The sequence below is a fragment of the Nylanderia fulva genome, unplaced genomic scaffold, assembly GCF_048542155.1.
Source record: "Nylanderia fulva isolate GAGA-0341 unplaced genomic scaffold, ASM4854215v1 Scaffold18, whole genome shotgun sequence".
NCBI classification, from domain to species: domain Eukaryota; kingdom Metazoa; phylum Arthropoda; class Insecta; order Hymenoptera; family Formicidae; genus Nylanderia; species Nylanderia fulva.
This window is the reverse complement of record NW_028190055.1, coordinates 2649771-2671941: the sequence shown is the minus strand read 5'-3', so window position 1 is coordinate 2671941 and position 22171 is coordinate 2649771. Positions and strand designations below refer to the sequence as shown.

The 22171-nt window shown below is 35.3% G+C and overlaps 1 protein-coding gene across 4 annotated transcripts in view; it reads left to right on the top strand.

Moving 5' to 3' along the window:
• The window catches only part of ptc (protein patched), a 60614-nt gene that overhangs the window by 3752 nt on the left and 34691 nt on the right, over positions 1 to 22171 (top strand). For 3 of the 4 annotated variants that reach the window (XM_029322521.2, XM_029322513.2, XM_029322504.2), the window contains exon 1: positions 17008 to 18355. In XM_029322521.2, the coding sequence (XP_029178354.1) occupies positions 18155 to 18355 (201 nt within the window). In that variant the 5' untranslated portion in view covers positions 17008 to 18154. Of the gene's footprint in view, positions 1 to 12879; positions 13069 to 17007; positions 18356 to 22171 lie in introns of those variants that run through there. The other variant, XM_085481485.1, reaches the window with a different exon arrangement.

The following is a 22171-nucleotide window of genomic DNA, read 5'->3' as shown; positions in this document are numbered from 1 at the left end:
GAATAATAAATAATAGTTCGGTTCGGGGAATCATCACATCTCATTTTCGCTAAACCGTGAACAATTGAGAAGTCTATCGGCGTCTACCCGACCGGGCGGCGTCGCCACCGCCTGCAGGGTGAAAAATACTTGCGCGGCCAAGCATGCCGCGATACTCCCCGATCGCTCGGAGAAGGCATCGATCTCGCCATTGATCGATCGGTCGGCCGGGGCCTCGGATAAGATACTGTCGTCGTTCTGGTCCTGTCCTACTCATCGGCGTCCGGCGGACCACACGCCGTCTTGTCGCCTTTCGCCTCATTCCTTTCGCAATAGATCCACTCGATCCGTGTATAAGTATGTGTTCTACCTATCTCTATTTTACTCCTTTCGACCAACAACACGCATTCGTTTCTCTCTTCTCTCCTTTTTTTTTTTTTTTTTTTCAAGAGAATAAGAAAATGGCGCGAAAATGATTGAATCGAGTTGCTCCGTCCACTCAAGCAAGAGATAAACAGATACATTTGTGTGAGGTCAAAGCACGGGCGCCTCCGCAGGAATAATCGATTCCCAGAATTGAAAAGATCGCGTTCGCGTCGGGTTAAAGATGAAAATTTCGGTCGCCACGAGCGAGCATCGCTCTCCTTCGAGGAACGAGGACAGGAGACAAACTTGTGACTTCTCTCGAGGGAACGGAAAGGGAAAAGGGAGGAGGGATAACCCCTCTGCCAGCAGCGAGAGGGCCACCCACGTCGAGGGCGCAAAGGCGATATTTAGCGGAAGGCAAATCTCTCCTGGACCACCCACGTCGGCTCCTCGTCGCCGGAGCCTGGGCTACCTTATTTCAGGGTGCGCGCTGGCGGGTGTCGTTGTTGTGTTGTGTGTGCGGGTCCCACAGCACGAAACCGAGAACGCGCGCGTGTGGGCCTCTCTCTCTCTGTCTCTCTCTCTGTATATATAATATATAATATAACGATCCTATCTCTCTTTCTCGATTCGCAGAACGATTTCCGCGATCAGCTCGCTACGATTTTCTCGTTTCCCGCTCGCCGACTCGCTGCTCTCGCAGGGTCCCGCCATTTAGAGTTAACGATACTTAGACTTAATTTCCCGCGTCACGCTCGGCAAACTCTCGACACTTATATACGCTTCCTCTCCCTGTCAAACGGTAAAGTAGGTTTAACGAAATAATTGCCAATAGTGGAGAACGCTTGCTCGCTTTCACCGGTTTTTCATCGAGTCTGATTCAGCCGCCAATTATATATAATTCGAAACTATCTATACTCCACGGAGAGAATTTTCTCTTAGAATTTACCCTGAAAATCGTGATAATCGTGGGGAAGAATTTTATAAGACTTTTTCTGATTAATATTTATCACAACAAAAAATTGTAATACATTTTTTTATGTACAAAATTAATCGAACATATTTTTTATCTTATTGTGGTAATTAATCAGGGAAATTCTTATAAAATTCTTCCATGTTTATGATTTTCAAATTCTATAAGAGAAAAAAAGTCTCTCCGCGTATCTGTTGTTGAAACAATTTAAATTGCTAAAATTTACTTATATCTATTGAAAGATATATTTATGCCTTTGTAGAAATAGATTTTTAGAAGAATAATCGTAAATAATTAAAACTGTTTTCTTATTGAATTTTAAATTATTTTATAATGTAAGAGCTGATACTTGTTATAATTCATTGCGATTAAAAAATTGATTCATAATTTGAAATATGAATAATTTACAATTTTTAAAAAGGAGCAAGGATAAGTCACACGAGGACATGTGGCACATGAAAAACATTTTATTCGCGACATTTTGCAAGGATCGCCATTACAGATTTATGACGTAATACATTTCTTTGCGTCGTGACTCGATTTTGGCTGGCTCGGACGTCGTATCCTGGGGAGACAAAAAATACGAGTCGACTGTATAATCGCTATCATAAAGATGAGGAATTTTATCAAACTACTTTGCTTATTGCTTTTCGAGTGTTTTTAAGATTCGTAGGAATTCGATACGCAAGCGTGAAACTTGCTCGAAAATTTTAAAATATTTTATAGAACTAGATAAAAATATAAATAATATAATTGAATCGCGTTCTTTCTTAGTTCGTAAACATCGTGTTTTTTTATTCGATACAATATTCAGATAATGTTCGATAAAAATTATCTCTCTTCTTATCTCATTTCCATATATCTAGCTACATAAATTAATTGTCCCGATAAAGAATGATAAATTTATTCTTTATCGAGATAATTAAGATACAGGATGATAAACTAATTCTTTAACGTAAATTTTAGATTGTATTTTTTATACTATGAGATACGATAGTATTTCTTTAGTAGATACAGTTTGTACTAATATATAAAAACATTTTTAGATAAACTATAATATATATTAATTGTAAGTTGTAAAATAGATATTGACATTAACATTTATATATAAATTAGTAATTTATTAATTAAATTAGAGACATAGAATACCTAAGTCATATATCTTTATTTTGTTAAAAAAATTTACAATAAGTTTAGCTTAACGTTATTTTACAAAATATATTTAATATAAATTTGGATAGTAAATGAGCAAAATTTGACACAATTCTACTTCTTATCGAGTTCATTTAATAAAGACACGTGTTGAAAACGTTAAACAAATAATTTGCAATGCCTAAAATTATTATATTTATTTTATCAATTTTTTTGTTATTACGATATTTTTTGTAATCACCATTTGATTGCATAAATTTTAATCACAATTTTTTATCGCAAAATCACGTGTTCTACGAGAGAGAGACAGAAAGAGAAAAAGAGAATATCTCTTAGATCTCAGTACAGGACTCGAATATCCTGTCCATGTCCTGTACGATATTGCATTGCAAGGAATAACATAGCAATATTCGATCTCTTCACTCTTCCTTGCTCGATCTTTCTACGAAGGAAAGAAGTAAGTAAGACGAGGAACATACGGCCCAAAGGTTCAGTGTGAGAAAGATGAAGAAAGAAAAGAGTAGGAAAGATGAAGGAGAGAGCGGTATATCGCTAGAGATGAAAAGAGAGAGAGAGAGAGAGCAAAAGAAAAGGAGAGAATGGTGGAGCGAGAAGAAGAGAGAGACAGAGAGAGAGAAGTCGACTACTTCCTTACGCAAGATGACTGCGTTCAACAGTGCGTGCACGAGAGATGCTATCGGCCACCAAGACGGCACTCCGGACTTCTCTGGACCACCCACCGACAAAATAATAAACACGGAATGCGACATACGCGTCCGTCCGTCTGTTTGTCTGTCCGTCCATCGCCCTGGCTCGTTCACCAGTTCGTCCGCTTGCTTTCTATTTCACAGATACCATCCGAATTGAAATCTACTAGCGAGATTCGCAGAGTCCCGCGAGAGTCTGTGCCTTTCAATTATTACAACCATAATAGAAAGCTCTCTTCTCCAGATGAAACTCGACAAAGATCGACTTGTGTGTTATTATTCATTGTTTATTGATTATGAAACGACATTTGAAACTGCTGGAAGTATTTAGGAGGTATTTTGCTTAAAGAGAGAGGAAAAGCAAGAAAAAGTTATATATTTATGAGAAAATAATATGGAAACTTTGTTGTATACTTGTCTTATGTAATTAAAAATGGACAAAGTTTTATTATTTAAGATAATTGCATTTTTTATTTAGACAATTAACTATACTAAAATAAAAATTAAATTAAATTAAACTGAAATAGACAAATTAAAAAAAATAAACAAATACCAAATGATATGTTTTACTGCATCCGATTTAATTAATAAATTACTAATTTAATATGAATGTTAATGTCAATTTGTCGTTCTTAGTTCTATATCTGAAAATATTTTTATATATTTGTACAAACACTATATTTGCTGTATCACTGTATCTCATCACTCGTCACATAAAACTGCATTTCTATATTTCAAGCAGATACACAGAGAGAAAAATAATAAATCTTTTATTCTTTCAACTTAATATTACCAACAAATTAAAATAATATTATAATATATAATTCTCATATAATTAAATTCAACCAAATTTTTCACTTTACGATATTTTAACGATAAAAATTTGTTTTAATCCATGTTTCTTATATAAGAATATATTAAACGCACATTAAAAAGATTTAGAAAATTATTAATTAAACAAATAAGAGAGGAAGGAGAGGTATCACATCACATAAAATATGATTTCATAAATTGTTAAAAATGAGGAATAATTTAATGAGTACAAAGAAGTTTTCGTAGCATTCTTGAGAGAAAGCTTAATATAAACTGATGTATATTTGACAATATATAATGACAAAATGCATTTAGATCAGAAAAACGAGTATAAATATACGTCATTAGAGATATCGATGATGCTCGATGAATTTTCTCGGGTAACTGGAAAGTCAAGTCAAATGTTTTCATCCGTAAAATCTCTCTTAAGCGACCAGTACGTGTCGCGCTGATAAATCATGCTCGTTTGGACACGCGGTTTCAAACTGTCACGGTAAGTCAGTGTGCAAACGAGTTGGCAGCGACGTGTGCGGAAGGCGAGGAGAATTTACACAGGATGATATAAAGTCGATGATACAATACGCGCAATGCTCGTTCGCGCTCGTTTACGACATACCTATAAGTGCGTACAGCTGGATCCAAGAGGCCAAATAAACGAATATCAGCGACCACAAACGTACAGTTGAAAAATTTCTATTCAATTTAACAGATATCACGTATCCCAAACGATCCGCAGAAATTTTTGTGTTAATTTAACATAATATACGGATATGTTAAATGGAGACACAAATACTGTATTAATAGTTTAACACAAAATAAATGCAAAACTTTAAGTAATTTGAAATAAATTTTGTGCAAAATTAACACATAGTTTTAATGTAAGAATTAATTAAAAATGTGTTGATTTTAAATTTCATCATCCCCACTTATAAAATAAAAAATCAACATTTTTTTTTCTGTAAATTTTAACAGATAAATCTTGTCACTAATAAAGCAGAACATTTTATTATGTAAAATTAAAAATAGATGCACATTGTGTTATTTTTACATCTTTTTTCAGTTGTTTTAATAATTTAACATTTAAGTTCAATTAACACAACAGTAATATGTAAAATTAACACATAAATGTGTTAAATACTTAACACAAAAATTTTAATGGGGACCGTTTTTAATAAGAAAACACGAATCATTTTACTATTTCGCTCGTGATCGTTCATATTCCTTCGTTTGACCTGGACTCTGCTTCAAATTACTTATACAATCTATATAGATCCTCTTGATATTAATCGCGTCATCGTGAGCGCATATATTTTTAACCCCTTTTTCGTAGCAGAAATCTCGCAATATGATTAGATTTGACAATTACGCATATATATATATATATATTTTATTTTTTCGAAGAATAGGGTTTGCTTCGTTTTAAAATTCAGACGAATACTTAAGAAGGGATAATTCGAATGCAGAATGATTGGCGGTAATTCTGCGTTTTTATCTTCTATTTCTGGTTTGTCATAAGATGACAAACGTTGTCTCCATTAATATTCGCGCAGGGCCGAAAAGGATAGATCGATGAGTCGGCCGGATCAGGTATTCCGACAAGATCGATCTACCAGATACCCTGAAACTCGCTGAGTCAACCAAGATAATGGCGATTACTCGAGGGGATAAGAAATGTACGACGGTGCGTTCAGCACCGGAAGTCACGACCTCTCGATCCTTCGAGCACTGATAAACGTCCGTAGATGATCGGCCTAAGAGTTCCGGTAGCCAATGTAGATGCAGATAGCGTATGGTTAATCTTGTAGTAGTCCATAGAATGGATACTAGATTTAATCGGAGTGTATCGAGTGCTCGAATGGAACTCAATTTTTGGAAAGTTCTTACATGTCTCTCTTTATTTTTTCGAATCTTATATACTCACGGGTTTATAACGTGTTTTTGTATAACTTTATCTTTAACCAAAATATACGTATACGACTTTATATTAAGACATTTTATTATCCGATAAATAATTAAATAAGTTATAATTGCACGATGAAATGTCGAAAAGTCTTATCTCTATCTCGCACGAAATTCGCCACCTTGTACTTTTGCAGATTTGCTTAATTCGCTCATTTCTACGCGATTCCCTCGCGTCCATATAATCGACGGAAATCGTAAGAAAAAAAAAAGAATCCCGAAGTTGCCCAATTCTACCCGACACTTCGCCCGCGCAACGATATATAAACGCGAAATAAATTTGCCTTTTAAATATTCGGTGTTGGTGTTTTTTATCGAGCGCTATTTTCTTAAATCGACATCTCGCGATATTATTCACAGAATACTCCATCATTTTTATACCTAGGGAAAAATAGCATAAAATTTAGAGAAAAAAGGAATAAAGTCTCTTTGATCTAGAACAGTAACTCTATACTGAAAAAGTTTATAAAATTGAATAAATATATATGTATCTGTTTTGAAAAAAAACTTTCCTAAATCAAATAAATTTATTCACGCATCAAATAAATATTATTAGTTTCAAATAAAATGCTTTATAAAGCAATATTGAAATAAATATTTATTAATTTTTTTTCAGCACAGACGAGAGCATCCAAATAATTAGATAAAGTAAACTTTTACTTCCTCACTTGTCTTTCCCCTAAAAGAATAAGTCGAACTAAAGAGCATATACAAAATGATAATTAGCCTACTTTTACTTATGCTGCAGCTGCAGTCAATCTCCGAAATAAAATCGAAGGAATCAAATTCGTTTTCCGAAATTGCATATACAATATATATACACAGAAAAAACAGTATCCTTGAAAGAATGCAAATATGCCTTGATTCAAGTATATTTTATCCTTATAATAGCGCCAAATATAAATAATTTTGGATAAAGGATAATTTATCCTTAAAAAAATATTCTTGGTTGAAGCTGAAATTTACTTATAAATATTGCAAGGACAAGTGACAAGTGTGCATCGGATATAAGCGGTACTTTCAAATATATATAATAATTCTTAGTTCAAATGTGACTAAGTTTGTTTTTACCATATGCGATTTTTAAAACAAGAATATATCTTAAGGATAAAATATACTTTACACAAACTTATTTATTATTAAGGCAAATGAAAATTTGTGATTACAAAGAGCATTCTATGCTTAAATCAATCAAAATAGCGTATAAGAATAAAAATATACTTGAATCAAGGATTCCTTTTTTTCTGTGTAAAACAAAATGATAATTAGCCTACTTTTACTTATGCTGCAGCTGCAGTCAGTCTCCGAAATAAAATCGAAGGAATCAAATTCGTTTTCCGAAATTGCATATATATATATACGTATGCAGAGATTGTGTAGGATCCTCCTGAGCGTGCCGACAGTCCGTCCAAAACGTTCCAATTATTAATTTACCTCGCTCACAATTCAGCGCGTATGCAGCGAACGAGTGCAACATGTTATTTCGCGTATAATGACGCTGCTGTGCACGCAAACGCGCGTAACCACCCCGGAGACGACATTAAGCGAGGCCCGTCGTTGCCGCCATCAACCCCCACCCTTTCTTGCTTCGCCCCGGAGGCGATATCCGTGTCGAGGGATTTCTCTCTCTCTCTCTTTCTCCCTCGTATATAAGAGGGAAAAGAGAAAAGCCGGGAAAAAAAGAAAAATACACACACGAACCGTCTGATTTTCCTTGTGACAGCATATGGAAGGAAAAAAACTGATCTCGATTACCGTGTGACGGAATCGATCACCGGGAAAATAACGAGCGAGATATCCCTCCTTGACGCGACGACGACCCTCCAAATGTGAAAATCGTCATCGTAATTGGGCCCGGTATTATCGATAAACGTATGTAATAATGGGCGCCGAAGAGTCGAGAGCGAAGGGTCGAGAACGGAAGGCTTGTAATCAGGGGCTGAAAAGTTGAAGCTAAAAGAACGACATTTTTAATGACGGTCGTAAAAGACGAAAATCGGCGAATTAAGAAGTGAAAGACGCAATTGTCGTAATCTCTTCGGGAAACGACGCATTTAAAACTCTCTATAGGGTGTCTCGGATTATCTTATTTAGTTAATTGGTATACGGAGTTAATTTGATATATAATCAAATAAAAAATAGAAACAAAGAAGAGAAAAAATATAGATAACAATTTCACCGCCTTTAGTCTCTCATTGTCAGTACTATGTATTTGTTACGCGATCGTATTTCGAAAGATAATACGACGTACAAAGCGCTGTTACGTCCATGACAATAAAACAAACGCGTGTAAACGATAGCAGGATACAACAGGACCGCAAAATCTTCTCCACTCTCGCGTGTTTTCCTGCGTACATTTAAATGCGCGCGAGTATAATTATTTCACGATTTTTCTAAAATGGAGAAAAAAATTGGCTTGTGTTTGCGAGACACCCCGTATATCCCGTTAGTGCCGCACGCGTATATATACGTGCGCGTGCAAATCGTGCGTGCGTACTTCCGCGATGGACTAGCTGGGTGGTCCACACGATCACGAAATATGAGGCTTAGAGGAGAGATAGAGAGAGGCTCGTCCTCTCCGTGTACGACGTTGCGTGCGCTTGTACGTACGTACGCACACACGCGGTAAGCTTGCGTGTCGTGAGCGTGCTTATTGATTTCTAATGACGCACGTGTAAACGTTGATTTGCGCCTCGCTCTCTCGACCGGATTTTACAAATCTTTATCTCGATCTTTATCCTCTCTCGCGAACGAGATACAAAGCCTCGAGTGTATTTCTATCCGTGCTCCTTCTATATATGACGAGAGACATTTTGCAAACAGTACTAATTTGTTCATTATTTCAGAAAATTAATTGAATATATACGGTAGAGTATATTTCGTTCGCGAGTACTAATTTGTCGCTTTTATTATAACACAGAGAATATTTTTTACAGGCAAAAGTTATTCTTTATATTTTAAGATGTCTCTTAAAATATATTAGTGACCTATATTTGATTTTGCGTACTTATATGAGAGAGAGAAATTCGAAATTATTTCAAAGTCAATTCTATTGTAGTTGATGAAATGATTTTATTTCTATCTATTTTTATTGTACACGAAGAGAATTTTCTGAATTTACCCTGAAAATCATGCGGTAATCGTGGGAGACAATATACGGTATTGGAAGAATTTGATAAGAGTTTCTCTGATTAATATTTACCACAATAAAAAATATTAATATGTACATAGTAAAATTAATCGAATAACATATTTTATATCTTGTTGTGGTAAATATTAATCAGAGAAACTCTTATCAAATTCTTTCAATAGCATATTGTTCCACGACTAGCATGATTTTCAAGATAAATTCTAAGAGAAAATTCTCTCTGTGTAACATTATGGATTTTTAAAAAAGTTGTATCGAAATGCTTGTAACTAATCGTAATTTTCTTTCGTCTAATTTAATAATCTTCCAAATAATTCGATAAATTTGGTGAATTACCTAGATTAATGCGACACAGTCGAGTTAATTATACGATTCGGATAATGATTTATTATAGATATTAATTCGATACATTTCAAAATGTCGTATCAATCATCCGATTTCTCTATACTAGAATCCCCTGGAGTAAAGAGGGAGAAAAAAGACGCGTTCTAGTGTCTTCGAACGAGCTCCGTTAGAAACAGGCAGGGGTGTCTGCCGTATTAAAAGGTTAAAGGAGGACGGCAGTTGAAGCAAAGTGCGAAGTAGAGACGGGCCCCTTATAATAGCGCGTCTCATTAGGTGGTCCCTCGGTTTCGTCGTGGGTGGTCAGTCACTAACACTGTTTTGATATTAAGCATAGGACCACGTGAGTTACGCGTACGCCGCCGTACGTCATGTACGCACTAACACGCAGAATCCAGCTTAAACCGCGTGTTATGCAGCGCTTATATAGCTACATTTTCGAAAGTCGTATCTAGAGACTATCCAAATATGTGCTTGTGCCCGATTTCAAAATCGTTAATATCCGTGCCAATGTTTCCAATTTTTTAAAAACGAAATAGACGACCAAGCTATTTTCCATTTTTACAATATTTTTTGGAAACATTTTTGATGGCTCGAATACACAGAGATAATTGCATGTGATTAAAAAATTATTGTATATATTACAGGGATTAAAATGTTATTAGAAATAACAAGTAATTTACTAAATACTATAAAATAGATAATATTTTTTTCTTCTTTTAATTTCCTAAGGCTGGTATTTACAATTGTGAAGAACAATTTAAAAACTGCGCTTGTATCTTGAAATGATTTCAAACATCTCATGAGAATGCAGACCCTTGTTCGTTGAATGCCTTTCGTTCATGATGTAACCCACTCTTCTTAATGAGAGAAGTGCGATACCTACTCTAACTCTTAATTAATACCAGATATCACGCGTGTTCAAATTTTATTAAGGTGTTGTTAATTAATTATTTTTACTTTTGTCGACGAACTAGACTTGTCGTTGTATACCTATATATACGATAAAGTTGAAACTTCAATTTATTATGTCAACATAAATAAATGAACAAAAGCAATTAAAAAACATCATGTATCGCTAATACAAAAATATAATAGTAATAACAACACTGATGTTATAACACGTGGAAATTTCATATTCCAAAAAAATAAAAAAAAAAAGGTAATGAAATTAGAGCAGAAATAATATTCAAGTTGAAATATGCGAGAATATAATAAAGAAGAACTTGTGTGATGAATAATAAGCAGGCACATTCAAAATTATCGCAAATTTACTCTTCTTTACAATAAAGATTATAATATATCAGATGGAACTAAATAGACCGTATTCACGATGGGTGGTATTATAACTAAATAGACAGTAAAGTGTCTGTCTGGTATGGTTTGACACGTTAATTTCCTAAAGCTTTATCTTGTATGATGGAAACATCCGTGTATCCATCATTGGAATCATTTAAAATTTAAGGTAAGATTCGTCACAGGAAACCACGACCTTGCTGTTGCAACACAATAGGATGAAAAATAGCACACCAGGTAAAAATTTTGTTGCCATATGTCAAAGGCGAACAAAATTATTAGAAAGGAATTGTTCAGGAATAATACCAAAAAAAAAATCGCTTAGTGTGAATCTAAAGAAAGACATTCAATAATACAATGATCTTAAAAGACACAAGATTTTTAGGTCAACCATAAAATATAAGTACAATGTATAAATACAATGTATATAAAAATCTGTGGGAGATAATTGTAGCACGTTTTAAAATTAGATTAATATTTTTTTTTGTAAATTATTTGCTTTTTTATTTCTATGTAATTTTTTCATCAAACTGCACAGAGAATTTTCTATTAAAATTTATCTTAAAATCATGGTAATTGTGGGACAATACGGTATTGGAAGAATTTTATAAAAGTTTCTCTGATTAATATTTATCACAAAAATTTACTATGTACATATTAATATTTTTTATTTTGCGAAATATTAATCAGAGAAACTCTTATATAAAATTTTTCCAATGTCATATTGTTCCACGATTACCATGATTTTCAGAATAAACTCTAAGAGAAAATTCTCTCCGTGTATATTCATCATAGTATGTTTTCTATTTTATACTCGATTTTATATTATATTACAATATAATATTGCTAGTATATATTTGTAGTACTAATCTATTGAATATAAATTCTCCCTGTGAAGAAATGTCACTTTAAATATAAATTGACCTCTAGAAAACGATTGTGTTCTCAAATAAAAACGCACATCTTATTTCGATGAAATTCTATAAAAAATACGTATTGGTATATCTTCCCAATATCTAATATACATATATGTATGCTAGTATATAAGAATGAATTTGTCACGACGTTACATACAATTGCGCATAGCGCTTGGGAAAGGAATTGACGGGATTTTTCGCCGCTGACGTCATAATCCGATACGAGGTTGAAACGCCGTCCGAATTTCATGGTCGATCCGCCCCTGCCTTACGTATATATAACGTCGCCTCCGCTTCGCTTCGCTCGGCGAAGCGAAGGATTCCGCCAAGTCGGATCCACCAGGCGGACACAGAGGCGTCGGCCCGACCTGGGTGGTCCCCGTCCTACGCAAACAGAACGTACGTAGTCGTACGTCCTACGGACGATCAGGTATAATTCCCCCACCTGGAACGAGTCCGGGAAATTTACTGACTTTTTGGATTTCTCGCAGAGTGTGCTCGACAATAGCCAAGTCTGCCGCTGCGCTGTAACGATTCGTCTTACTAAATTCGGGGACCGTCATTTTGGTCCACGTTTGCGGCTTACGGTCGCTTAACATCCCTCGGAATCGAAAGAATCGTAACTATCGTATCCTACCGAGTGCCCTTGAAGTCTCAATCCATCTATTCGTGAGACGTCTTCATCCGTGAAACGTGGTCGTCGTGGATTCTAATCGTTCTCGATTATATTCTTCTTCTATTATAAGGCTCGAGCGTCAATAACGGCGTTATTTTAGTATTACATTAAAAACAAAATTTATCAAATTCGAATAAATATTTATTTATTCGACTACCTAATAAGTAAATCAATTATTTGAAACCAATAATATTGATTTCATGTGAAAAATATTTATTTGATATATATAAGAAAATCCTTTTCCAAGCAGATAAATATTGATTTTATTTCAACTATAGACAGTATTGAAATAAATATTTATTAATTTGATAATTTTTACGATGCGTTTCGTGGATTATCAAAATATTTATCGCGTTTTGCGTCTCTCCAAGATTATATTTATTGTGGCAAGAAATATGTCATATAGTCAACAGAACGAAAATTTATGTATGAAAGATCAAAGTTTATAATATTTCAAACGTGGACATACAACACTCGTATATTCCTCTTCGGGTATATATACGATGAATTTTTTTCTTGCGTTATTCTAAAAAATTATAATTATTTTCCAGAGTTTCGACGCGCGTCGCAGTTTGAGGCCGAACGCGGCGCCGCTACAAATCCTTCGAGCTGAATTTACGATTTTAATTCGGGATAGTCACCGAGATGAGTCCAAGCGGATCCGTACCATGTATCCTGACCATATTGCTTTTCATTATGGCCCGCGGTGTGCCTTCGGACCACCGACGTCGCTGCAATTAGTAAGTCGGATATCTTCCTCTCCAACTCTTTCCTTCTCCCTCTCTTTCTGCCTCGTTCTCTGCTTCTCTCTTTCTCTCCCGTTCTATCTTTCCTTTTTATTTTTATCCAATAGAGAGATAATATGTGAACACAATTCTGAAGATTAAATTGGATGGTTTTAATTGAGGTCTAGAAAAAAATATTCTTTTTCAAATCTATTGAATCTCGAGAAAATATTGAGTTAAACAAAAAATTATCGAGAGCAGTTTTAAGAATATTAAGTATATTTAATACATTAATGTTTAAATAATTCATGTTGGTCAATTATGTGTTTGAGTTTTTCATGAGATTTTCTGCGGATAATAAAAGTCGATTATTATTTTATTAAGATAAAAATAAAATAAAATATACTATATAAGAGTTATCCTAATTGTCGAAAGCAATTTCGATTACGAGGGATCAAAGTACGATCGAATTAGCAGTATAATTAAAACCGATATTGTTCTACTTGACCGCTGTGTATAATTGCGCAAATATATATTTCCCGCCTTGATTTTCGGAATGCACAGAAGTCGTTTAAGCCGATAGGAGCCGTCGTGTCGAGATTATTCGTGCGATACAGCGTTTAAAGTATGTATCGTTCTCGTGGCATTCTTGAAAAATGTAACAGCGGAAGGTTCCTTAAAAAAAAAAAAAAAAAAAAAAAAAAAAAAAAATCGTCGACTATCGACTGTGAGATTATTCTCGCGCGTTCCTCTCTTCGCGGAGGATGCGCCTGGAATTATGCGACGCGACATGCGTCCGTGAATCGACGAGGAACCACAGGCGGTTCCACAGGCGAGCTGAAGCGCGCGCGCGCGCGCGCTCAATCGGCCGCTATCTCGCTCCCGCACTCATTAAGCCGATACACCGGCGTCGGCGAAGATCAAAGCCCGTCTCCTACGGAGGACCGCTTAATACCGGGTGGCGAGTTAAGAGTGTCGTAAAAATTATTAACGGTTCCTCGGCGCGCGCGTTCGCCTCTTATCGCCGATCGACGGGGCGACCGCGGGGTGCATTCGTCAAAGGGGACACAATACGCAAAGATCCGCCTTTCTTTCTCCTTCGTCCTTTTTCTTCCTCCTCCTCTTTGCCCTCTTCATCCCCGACCGAATGGAGAGCATCTTGTGATTTTTTTTATTTTTTTTTTATTTTTTTAGAAACAACGGCCGTGCTCGAATAAAATTTCTCGATACGTAAAATTACTCTTTTTTTTAAATCGAAATAAAAAAAAAAAATATATATATATATATATAGAATGATTAAAAAGAATTTTTGTATTCCATATATATTATAAGCAAAATATTTTGTTTCCCCAATTCCAATTGATGTAAAAGTGAACAAAAATTGTATATATGCATGTAAGAAATATTTTTGTACAAAAAATGTCCTGAAAAGCCGTAATGTCAAGATTTTTTAAATCGTACATCATATTCATATTACATACACGCGAATGTGCTTGATGAAGTCGTGTCGTTGATATTACGACGACAGTTTTAATACGTTCATCGTGCCGAACAACGCTCTTCCGTAACGTGCCGGAAACGACCGGCCTTCACTCCCACGCATTTACATGTGTATTCCCGACGGGGAAAATGTCGAGCAGAAATGTACACCGATGCAAAAACGCTCCGTTGAAAAGACACTTTCAACTCGATTATGGTCCTGAGTGATTTACGGTTACAATTCGGCATGTATACAAGAAACGAGATAAAAAATTGCTGCGATAAAGATGAGAGAAAATTTCCTTCTCGCATTATATCAACAATGTAAAATAAACGAATTATATTTTCGTTTCTCGTCTTTTACAATAATAACTGTATCCATTGTATGTTGCAATCTTATCGCGCGATTTATTTGGAATATTTATAATTAATTTAAATTATATTACGCTCTTAGAAAAATAATTGATATACATTTTTCTCGAATTAATAAACAATTTAATGCTGAATTTTGGAGAATCGCGTACGGATGTTTCGGGCTGAGACTCGGATGACTACATTTGGCACCGAATAAAGCTTATGAATACAAATATGAATCTTCGACGACGCCCGGGTATTATTGGCTCCTTGGTAATTCTCTCTCGTCTTTAAATGAACATGCACGTAAACAAACAGATGCACGACATGCGCATAAACAGAGCGCGGAGCAACGTGAAAGCGCCGAAGGATACGAAGAGAAACAGAGAAGAAAATACCACACGCACACATACTCACGTACAGTAATGCCTAAAAGATTTTACGGATCGAGCACGGTAATAATTTGTTTCAGAAAATTCGATTCAACATGATACATTGACGAGAACCATTTTTTTATCGATCGACAATTCGTATATTAACATTTTTCCGCTGCTTTTCATCACAGAGAGAATTTTCTCAAAAATTTACTATGTACATATTAATATTTTATTGTGGTAAATTAATTAGAGAAACTTATAAAATTATAAGAGAAAATTTTCTCCGTGTGTGGAATCTCGATATATTCTTTATAATCTCTAGTCTTCTTCTGGTTGCGTTAAAATCGCGTAATGATTTATGTGCGAATCGCTTCTAAATTTTTCAATGTTTTTTTTACATACCTATACTTATAGCTGTCGTAAGCTAAATCGGGACCAGACGTCAAACTTTAAGTGAAATGTTATTTTTACTATTTATAAAATCATTTCATTTGTACTCGCGTTTCTCGTTATATGTACACGGTAAAATTAGAAATTATATGAAACGAGAAAGATTTAAATTTTATATTAATCTCTCGTTTTCAAGATGCCTGGACATTATCTGTATTGAAATATTTAAAAGATATATTCAAAGGGGATATATTGATTTTCTGATATAGAAAGGCTTATATTTCTCACACCGACAATCGTTTCGATTTATCAAAATATTGCTACTTTGGAGATTTTGTAACGCACAATATCCTGTCAGCTGATGATCACGCGAATATTTAGGAATACTTTTTAGATAAAATTTTGGAAAAAAATCTTGGAGATCTCATCCGTCTAGGCACCACTATGCGTCGTGTCGATCCGCAGCTGTGTGCATCGTCATGCGTGTGCGTGTGTGTGTGCGCGCGCGTATGTCGGTCGTCTCGGTGTTGGGTAGTGTTTTTGCTCCGAGGAAAAATGGGAACGCGTGTGTGGTCTAGAGTCGGCTCCCCTCGCTAGTCTCCGGGTATCCTAGCAACGCGAAACGCCAAACGCCTCCGCCAATCGTCTCCGAGTCTCCGACACTTCGGTCCATCTCGGCTCCTCTCGGCTTCGACGTCATCTCCGCGCGCAGGAACGCATCGATCCGTGGACCGTAAGGATCTTCATCCGATTCTCGATCGATCGATCGACGCGATGTATATCAATCAATCAATGTAGAAACCGATATCATTTTTCATATCCAATTTCCTCTTGATTTTTGTTAGAGAAAATACTAGATAAAATATTATTTATTTATTTTTTATTTTTATTATTAGATATTTAAATATTATTTTAATATTAATATTTTATATTACACTATACGTATATATAATGTAGTATATAAGTATACTACGTACTATAGTATATATAGTATAATATACTACATTTTGACAGCTGTCAAAATAAATCTACCGCCATTTTCTCTGAATATTACGAGATTAAATATTAATATTAATATTTTATATTACACTATACGTATATATAATGTAGTATACAAGTATACTACGTACTATAGTATATATAGTATAATATACTACATTTTGACAGCTGTCAAAATAAATCTACCGCCATTTTCTCTGAATATTACGAGATTAAATATTAATATTAATATTTTATATTACACTATACGTATATATAATGTAGTATACAAGTATACTACGTACTATAGTATATATAGTATAATATACTACATTTTGACAGCTGTCAAAATAAATCTACCGCCATTTTCCCTGAATATTACGAGATTAAAAATGAATTTGACGTAACGCAGATCGGAATAAACGTGCGAAAAAGTCGAAACGTGCGGGGCCCACGGACCTCGTACGGGCCTGAATGTTTGTGCAGACCGAGCGAGCGCCGTTCTGGAGAAGGGGAGGGGAGGCCGTCAACTATGGCCGGCACGGCAGGCAGGCCAGGAAAGAAATGTGGCAGCGCGTTTCGCTTTAGTACCGACTTAGACTGCTCTAAGTGGCGGTCGTGCGCACGCCGGCGTCCGTCGTCGCACCGACATTACGCACGAGTACGCATCTCCAGGACCCATCAGGGGCCCGCGCAGAGGGCCCGTCGCACTCTGCGAGCGCGTCCGAACGGCGACGACGACGACGACGACGACGATAACGTTTTTCGGTGGTGTGACAGTGTGACAACGAAGAGCCGGGCCCTGACGGCTGTTCGGCGGATTATCGCGGCACGTGATCGATTCTTACGCGGGAAAAAAAAAAATACAATCGCGATTCGTATTTCCGTAGGTGAAAAAGAGAGAGAGGGAGGAAGGTGTTTATCCCGGGTAACCTAAAAACCGATCTCCTCGGCGAGGTACGATATATATCGGTAGGACGCGCGCGCATGCGCACCGCGCCACGCTATCCTCGTGCGCGAATTTCGAGCGAAGCGCGGGGTCACGTGGTTATCGTACGAAGCCGCGGACAGTGTTGGTGAACAAGTGCTCTCGAAAGGTGTTACGATTTCTCCAGGCAGTGAGTGTCCCGCGGATCGTTTCGCTCCCACGCTCGAATTCGCGACACGTCCCAGAAAGAAAGAGGGACAGAACTCCGATCTGGAACCAGATCGTGTTCGAGAGTTCTTCCCTCCTACGAAAACAAAACAAAACCAAAAAGAGGAACCGATATTAAAACGTCAACGCGAAGTTATTTATTACCCCGAGGGTTGTCGGAAGACCTCTAGCAAGCCGCACAACGAGATATCCGTAACGAGAGATCGATGAGAAATTGAAGATCCGTGGAGGAGCGAGGGAGATAGAGAGAGAGAGAGGACGGATAGAGAAAGAGAGAGAAAGGAAGGAAGGAAAGAGGGAGGACGAAGGTGAACGAGTTCATAAAATCGTAACCGCGCGTGGCGTGCGGGCGAATGCATGACAGATCATGGTTTCCGTGTCCGGCCCCGTATCCACAGGGATCCTAGCGGAACGCCCTTCTGGATCGCAGGGCTCGCGGCAGAATGGTGGCGCGGAGGATGAGAAGGACGCCAAGGCGGCGGAAAACGCCAGGATTCGCCACGAGTCGGATCTCTACGTCAGGCCCAGCTGGACGGACGCCGCGATAGCGCTGGATCAACTCGAAAAGGTGAGCGGTCTTCTTTTTCATCTCTTCGTCTCGATTCCTTCTCGATCGACGTTGCTTTTACGTTTTTTTCAGGGTTGGGTAAGTTCATGATTCTTCTTTTTAAATTAGATTAAGTTAAAAAAAAATTTTTTTTAATCAACTCGGTTAAAGTTAAGATTAAGTTAAATCAAAGGTTATTTTTTTTAATATTATTTATATTAAATTAGAATTTTGTTTTTGTCAATTCTTTTGAAACATATAACAAAGAAATTTTGATCCTTATATAGAAATACATTTTTTGGTCATTACAAGCGATGCGACAATAAATGAACATAAAAATGAATAATACTTTAATTTTAAAATAATACGTTTATAAAAAACAATAATAGTATTCAGAGATAAAACATTTTAATTTAGAAAAAAAGTTAATAAGTTTGAAGTCAAAAATAACTAGTTGAAGTTAAAAATTAATACATTTTAAATTAACTAAGTTAATAGTTATTAACTTTTTAACTTTTAACTAATTAACTAGTTACCCAACCCTGCATTTTCGGAGATAATCAAGTATCTCCATTTCGATATCTAATAAATTATGTATTTATTTAGCATTAAAAGGTGTCTAATAAAATATTAATGTATTCAGTATGAAAAGGGAGAACTTATTGCTACAAATTTTAATTGTATTGAAATCTTTCCAAAACTAAAAGGACTTTAATTAAAAAATTAGATAAGAACGCACTATATTTTTTAAAGAAGCCTGAGAGAGTTTAAAGATACTTTTAGTTTTTGATGTTTCGAATTTTGACATTTCGAGAACCTATTCAATCGTATATATGTAAATGTGATAGAATCTTTTCATAGTCAAGGAGAAGCAGAAATAAAAAGGATTATGTAAATGTAAACACCAACAGATTATACACATTTATGAAATCAAGCTGATCTATATTCTTTAGTTCGTATACAATATTTGTTGTAACATAATAATTAATGTATAAATATCAAACAGATAATAAATTATCCGTTTGAGATCTTTTCGCGATTTTAACAATATAGGATGTATTATAATTTTATTATCTAAAAATTTGAGAGAGAAACAAAATAAGATATGTCAAATGCGTGTCATTTGCACATTCAAATTTGTCGCTCGATATTTTTAATTATTAAATTAATTCACGCGCGTGCACAAATTGCATTATACAAAAAAATTCTCCATGTTATTCCGTTTATGAAAATTAGAAAAAGAACATATACATATACAGGCAGAAGTGTAATAAAAGTTTAGTTCCGGCACACGGCGCGGAAAAAGTATATATCGCGTAAAATTATCCTCGGCGTTTTTCACGCATGAAATACCACGTTAATGCTATACGTTCTTCCGTGTGGATACCAGGACTAATTAAGACGGTTAACTAATTTAGCGGTTCGCCGCGTCCGCGGAACGAGACTCGGCTCCGAGGGAGGATCCTCGTCTAGTCTTTTATCCCGGCATAACTATTAGATGTAGATAATGATATATATACGCATACATAGGTATATGCATATATACAAAGAGAGCATTTTTAGAATTTAGCCTGAAAATCATAGTAATCGTGGAACAATATGCTGGTATTGAAAGAATTTTATATAAGAAATTGATCAATAATTTTACAACAATAAGGAATATTAATATGTACCACAATAGGATATAAAATATGTTCGATTAATTTTGCTATGTACTGTGAAAAAAAATTTATTGGATTCGAATGAATATTTATTTCAATACTGCCTTATAAATCATTTATTTGATGTAAGAAAATTCTTTTTAAAATATAGATAAATCGTGGAACAATATGCTGGTATTGAAAGAATTTTATAAGAGTTTGATCAATAATTTTACAACAATAAGGAATATTAATATGTATCACAATAGGATATAAAATATGTTCGATTAATTTTGTTATGTACTCTGAAAAAAAAATTTATTGGATTCGAATAAATATTTATTTCAATATTGCCTTATAAATCATTTATTTGATGTAAGAAAATTCTTTTTAAAATATAAATAAATCGTGGAACAATATGCTGGTATTGAAAGAATTTTATAAGAGTTTGATCAATAATTTTACAACAATAAAGAATATTAATATGTATCACAATAGGATATAAAATATGTTCGATTAATTTTGCTATGTACTCTGAAAAAAAAATTTATTGGATTCGAATAAATATTTATTTCAATACTGCCTTATAAATCATTTATTTGATATAAGAAAGTTCTTTTTAAAATATGGATAAAAATCGTGGAACAATATGCTGGTATTGAAAGAATTTTATAAGAGTTTGATCAATAATTTTACAACAATAAGGAATATTAATATGTATCACAATAGGATATAAAATATGTTCGATTAATTTTGTTATGTACTCTGAAAAAAAAATTTATTGGATTCGAATAAATATTTATTTCAATACTGCCTTATAAATCATTTATTTGATGTAAGAAAATTCTTTTTAAAATATAGATAAATTTCAGAGATAATTATGTATACATATTAATATTTTTGATTGTGATAAATCTGAAACTCATAAAATTCTTCCAGTACCTAATCATATTGTCCCGCACGATTACAATGATTTAAATTCTAACAAGAAAATTCTGTCCGTGTATAAGCGAGATTCGGTTCTCCAAGGATGTACGTCGAGATAAGCGCATGAATTCGATGCAAATTATATTGGCCGCTCGCCGATAACGGCGCCGTTACTTCCTACCGGCGTCGCGTTATCTCCGATCGCCGATTAACGAGGCGCACTTTCATGATCGAGAAATGGCTTTTAACGGCGGTTAGGCGCTCCCGACCCTTATCGTCGGCGAAGGGCCTCTCGAAAAGCGGCATTACAATCTCCGATTGTGTGCAAAATCATACTTCTCGAGATCCCGCTCTCTTCTCTTTTCTTCTCTTCATCGTGAACCCCTCGATCGTTTAATTTTATCGCGAAAAACTTGTACAGGGCGATTCGTTATTTGTGCTACAATGTGGATTATAAAAAGCTTTTTATATATAAGATTTATTTTCCAAATTTTTATCCGCAAGACAGTTCTTCATTCAATTGATTAGAGAGAAAGGTTTGTTATATATATAATTAAATTATTTATATAATTAAGTAAATATAAAATATTGAAAACCGTTTTTCACGCTGACAATTCTACCTTCCTCGAAATATAAAAATTCCCGACCTCAGTAATATAATCAATCGATCGTGACGATGACAATCACCGATTTCCGAAATATCCTCACGCGCCAAGTTAAAGGAAGCTCGCACCGCGTTACGCATTAATAAGCCGTACGCACATCCTCACAGGCCTTTGAAGCTAACTAGCTGTGAATTTTCACGTGTGCGGGTGGTCCCTCTTGTGATGCGTTTTTTCCAAGGTTCCAAATCGAAGGATCGACTTCCTGCCGAGAGAGAAAGAGAGAGAGCTCAGACGCGCCATCCGCCGGAGCACATCTCTTCAGCAACCGAGAGAATCTCGTGATATTTTGCTTTTATATTCTCATAATTATCTATTTTATTTGCAAAATTCATTATTAATTAAAAGCAAAATATTTTTTTAGCTTCCGCAGCTTCGTATTTCTATATAAATTCGATAAGTGAACACGATTCTTTCATATATTTTTCTCCGAGAGAGATCGTTCGTTTTTGTGCGCGCAAAGATATACAAATCTTTAATTGAATTGATCCGCGTCATCTTTAATTTCGATTACGCTAGATTAAATGCGCGTCGGTGCTATTTTCAATTGCGTTCGACGTATCCCGGCCGATGGTCCGCGCACCTATAATAAGAGGCGAAGCGGAGTA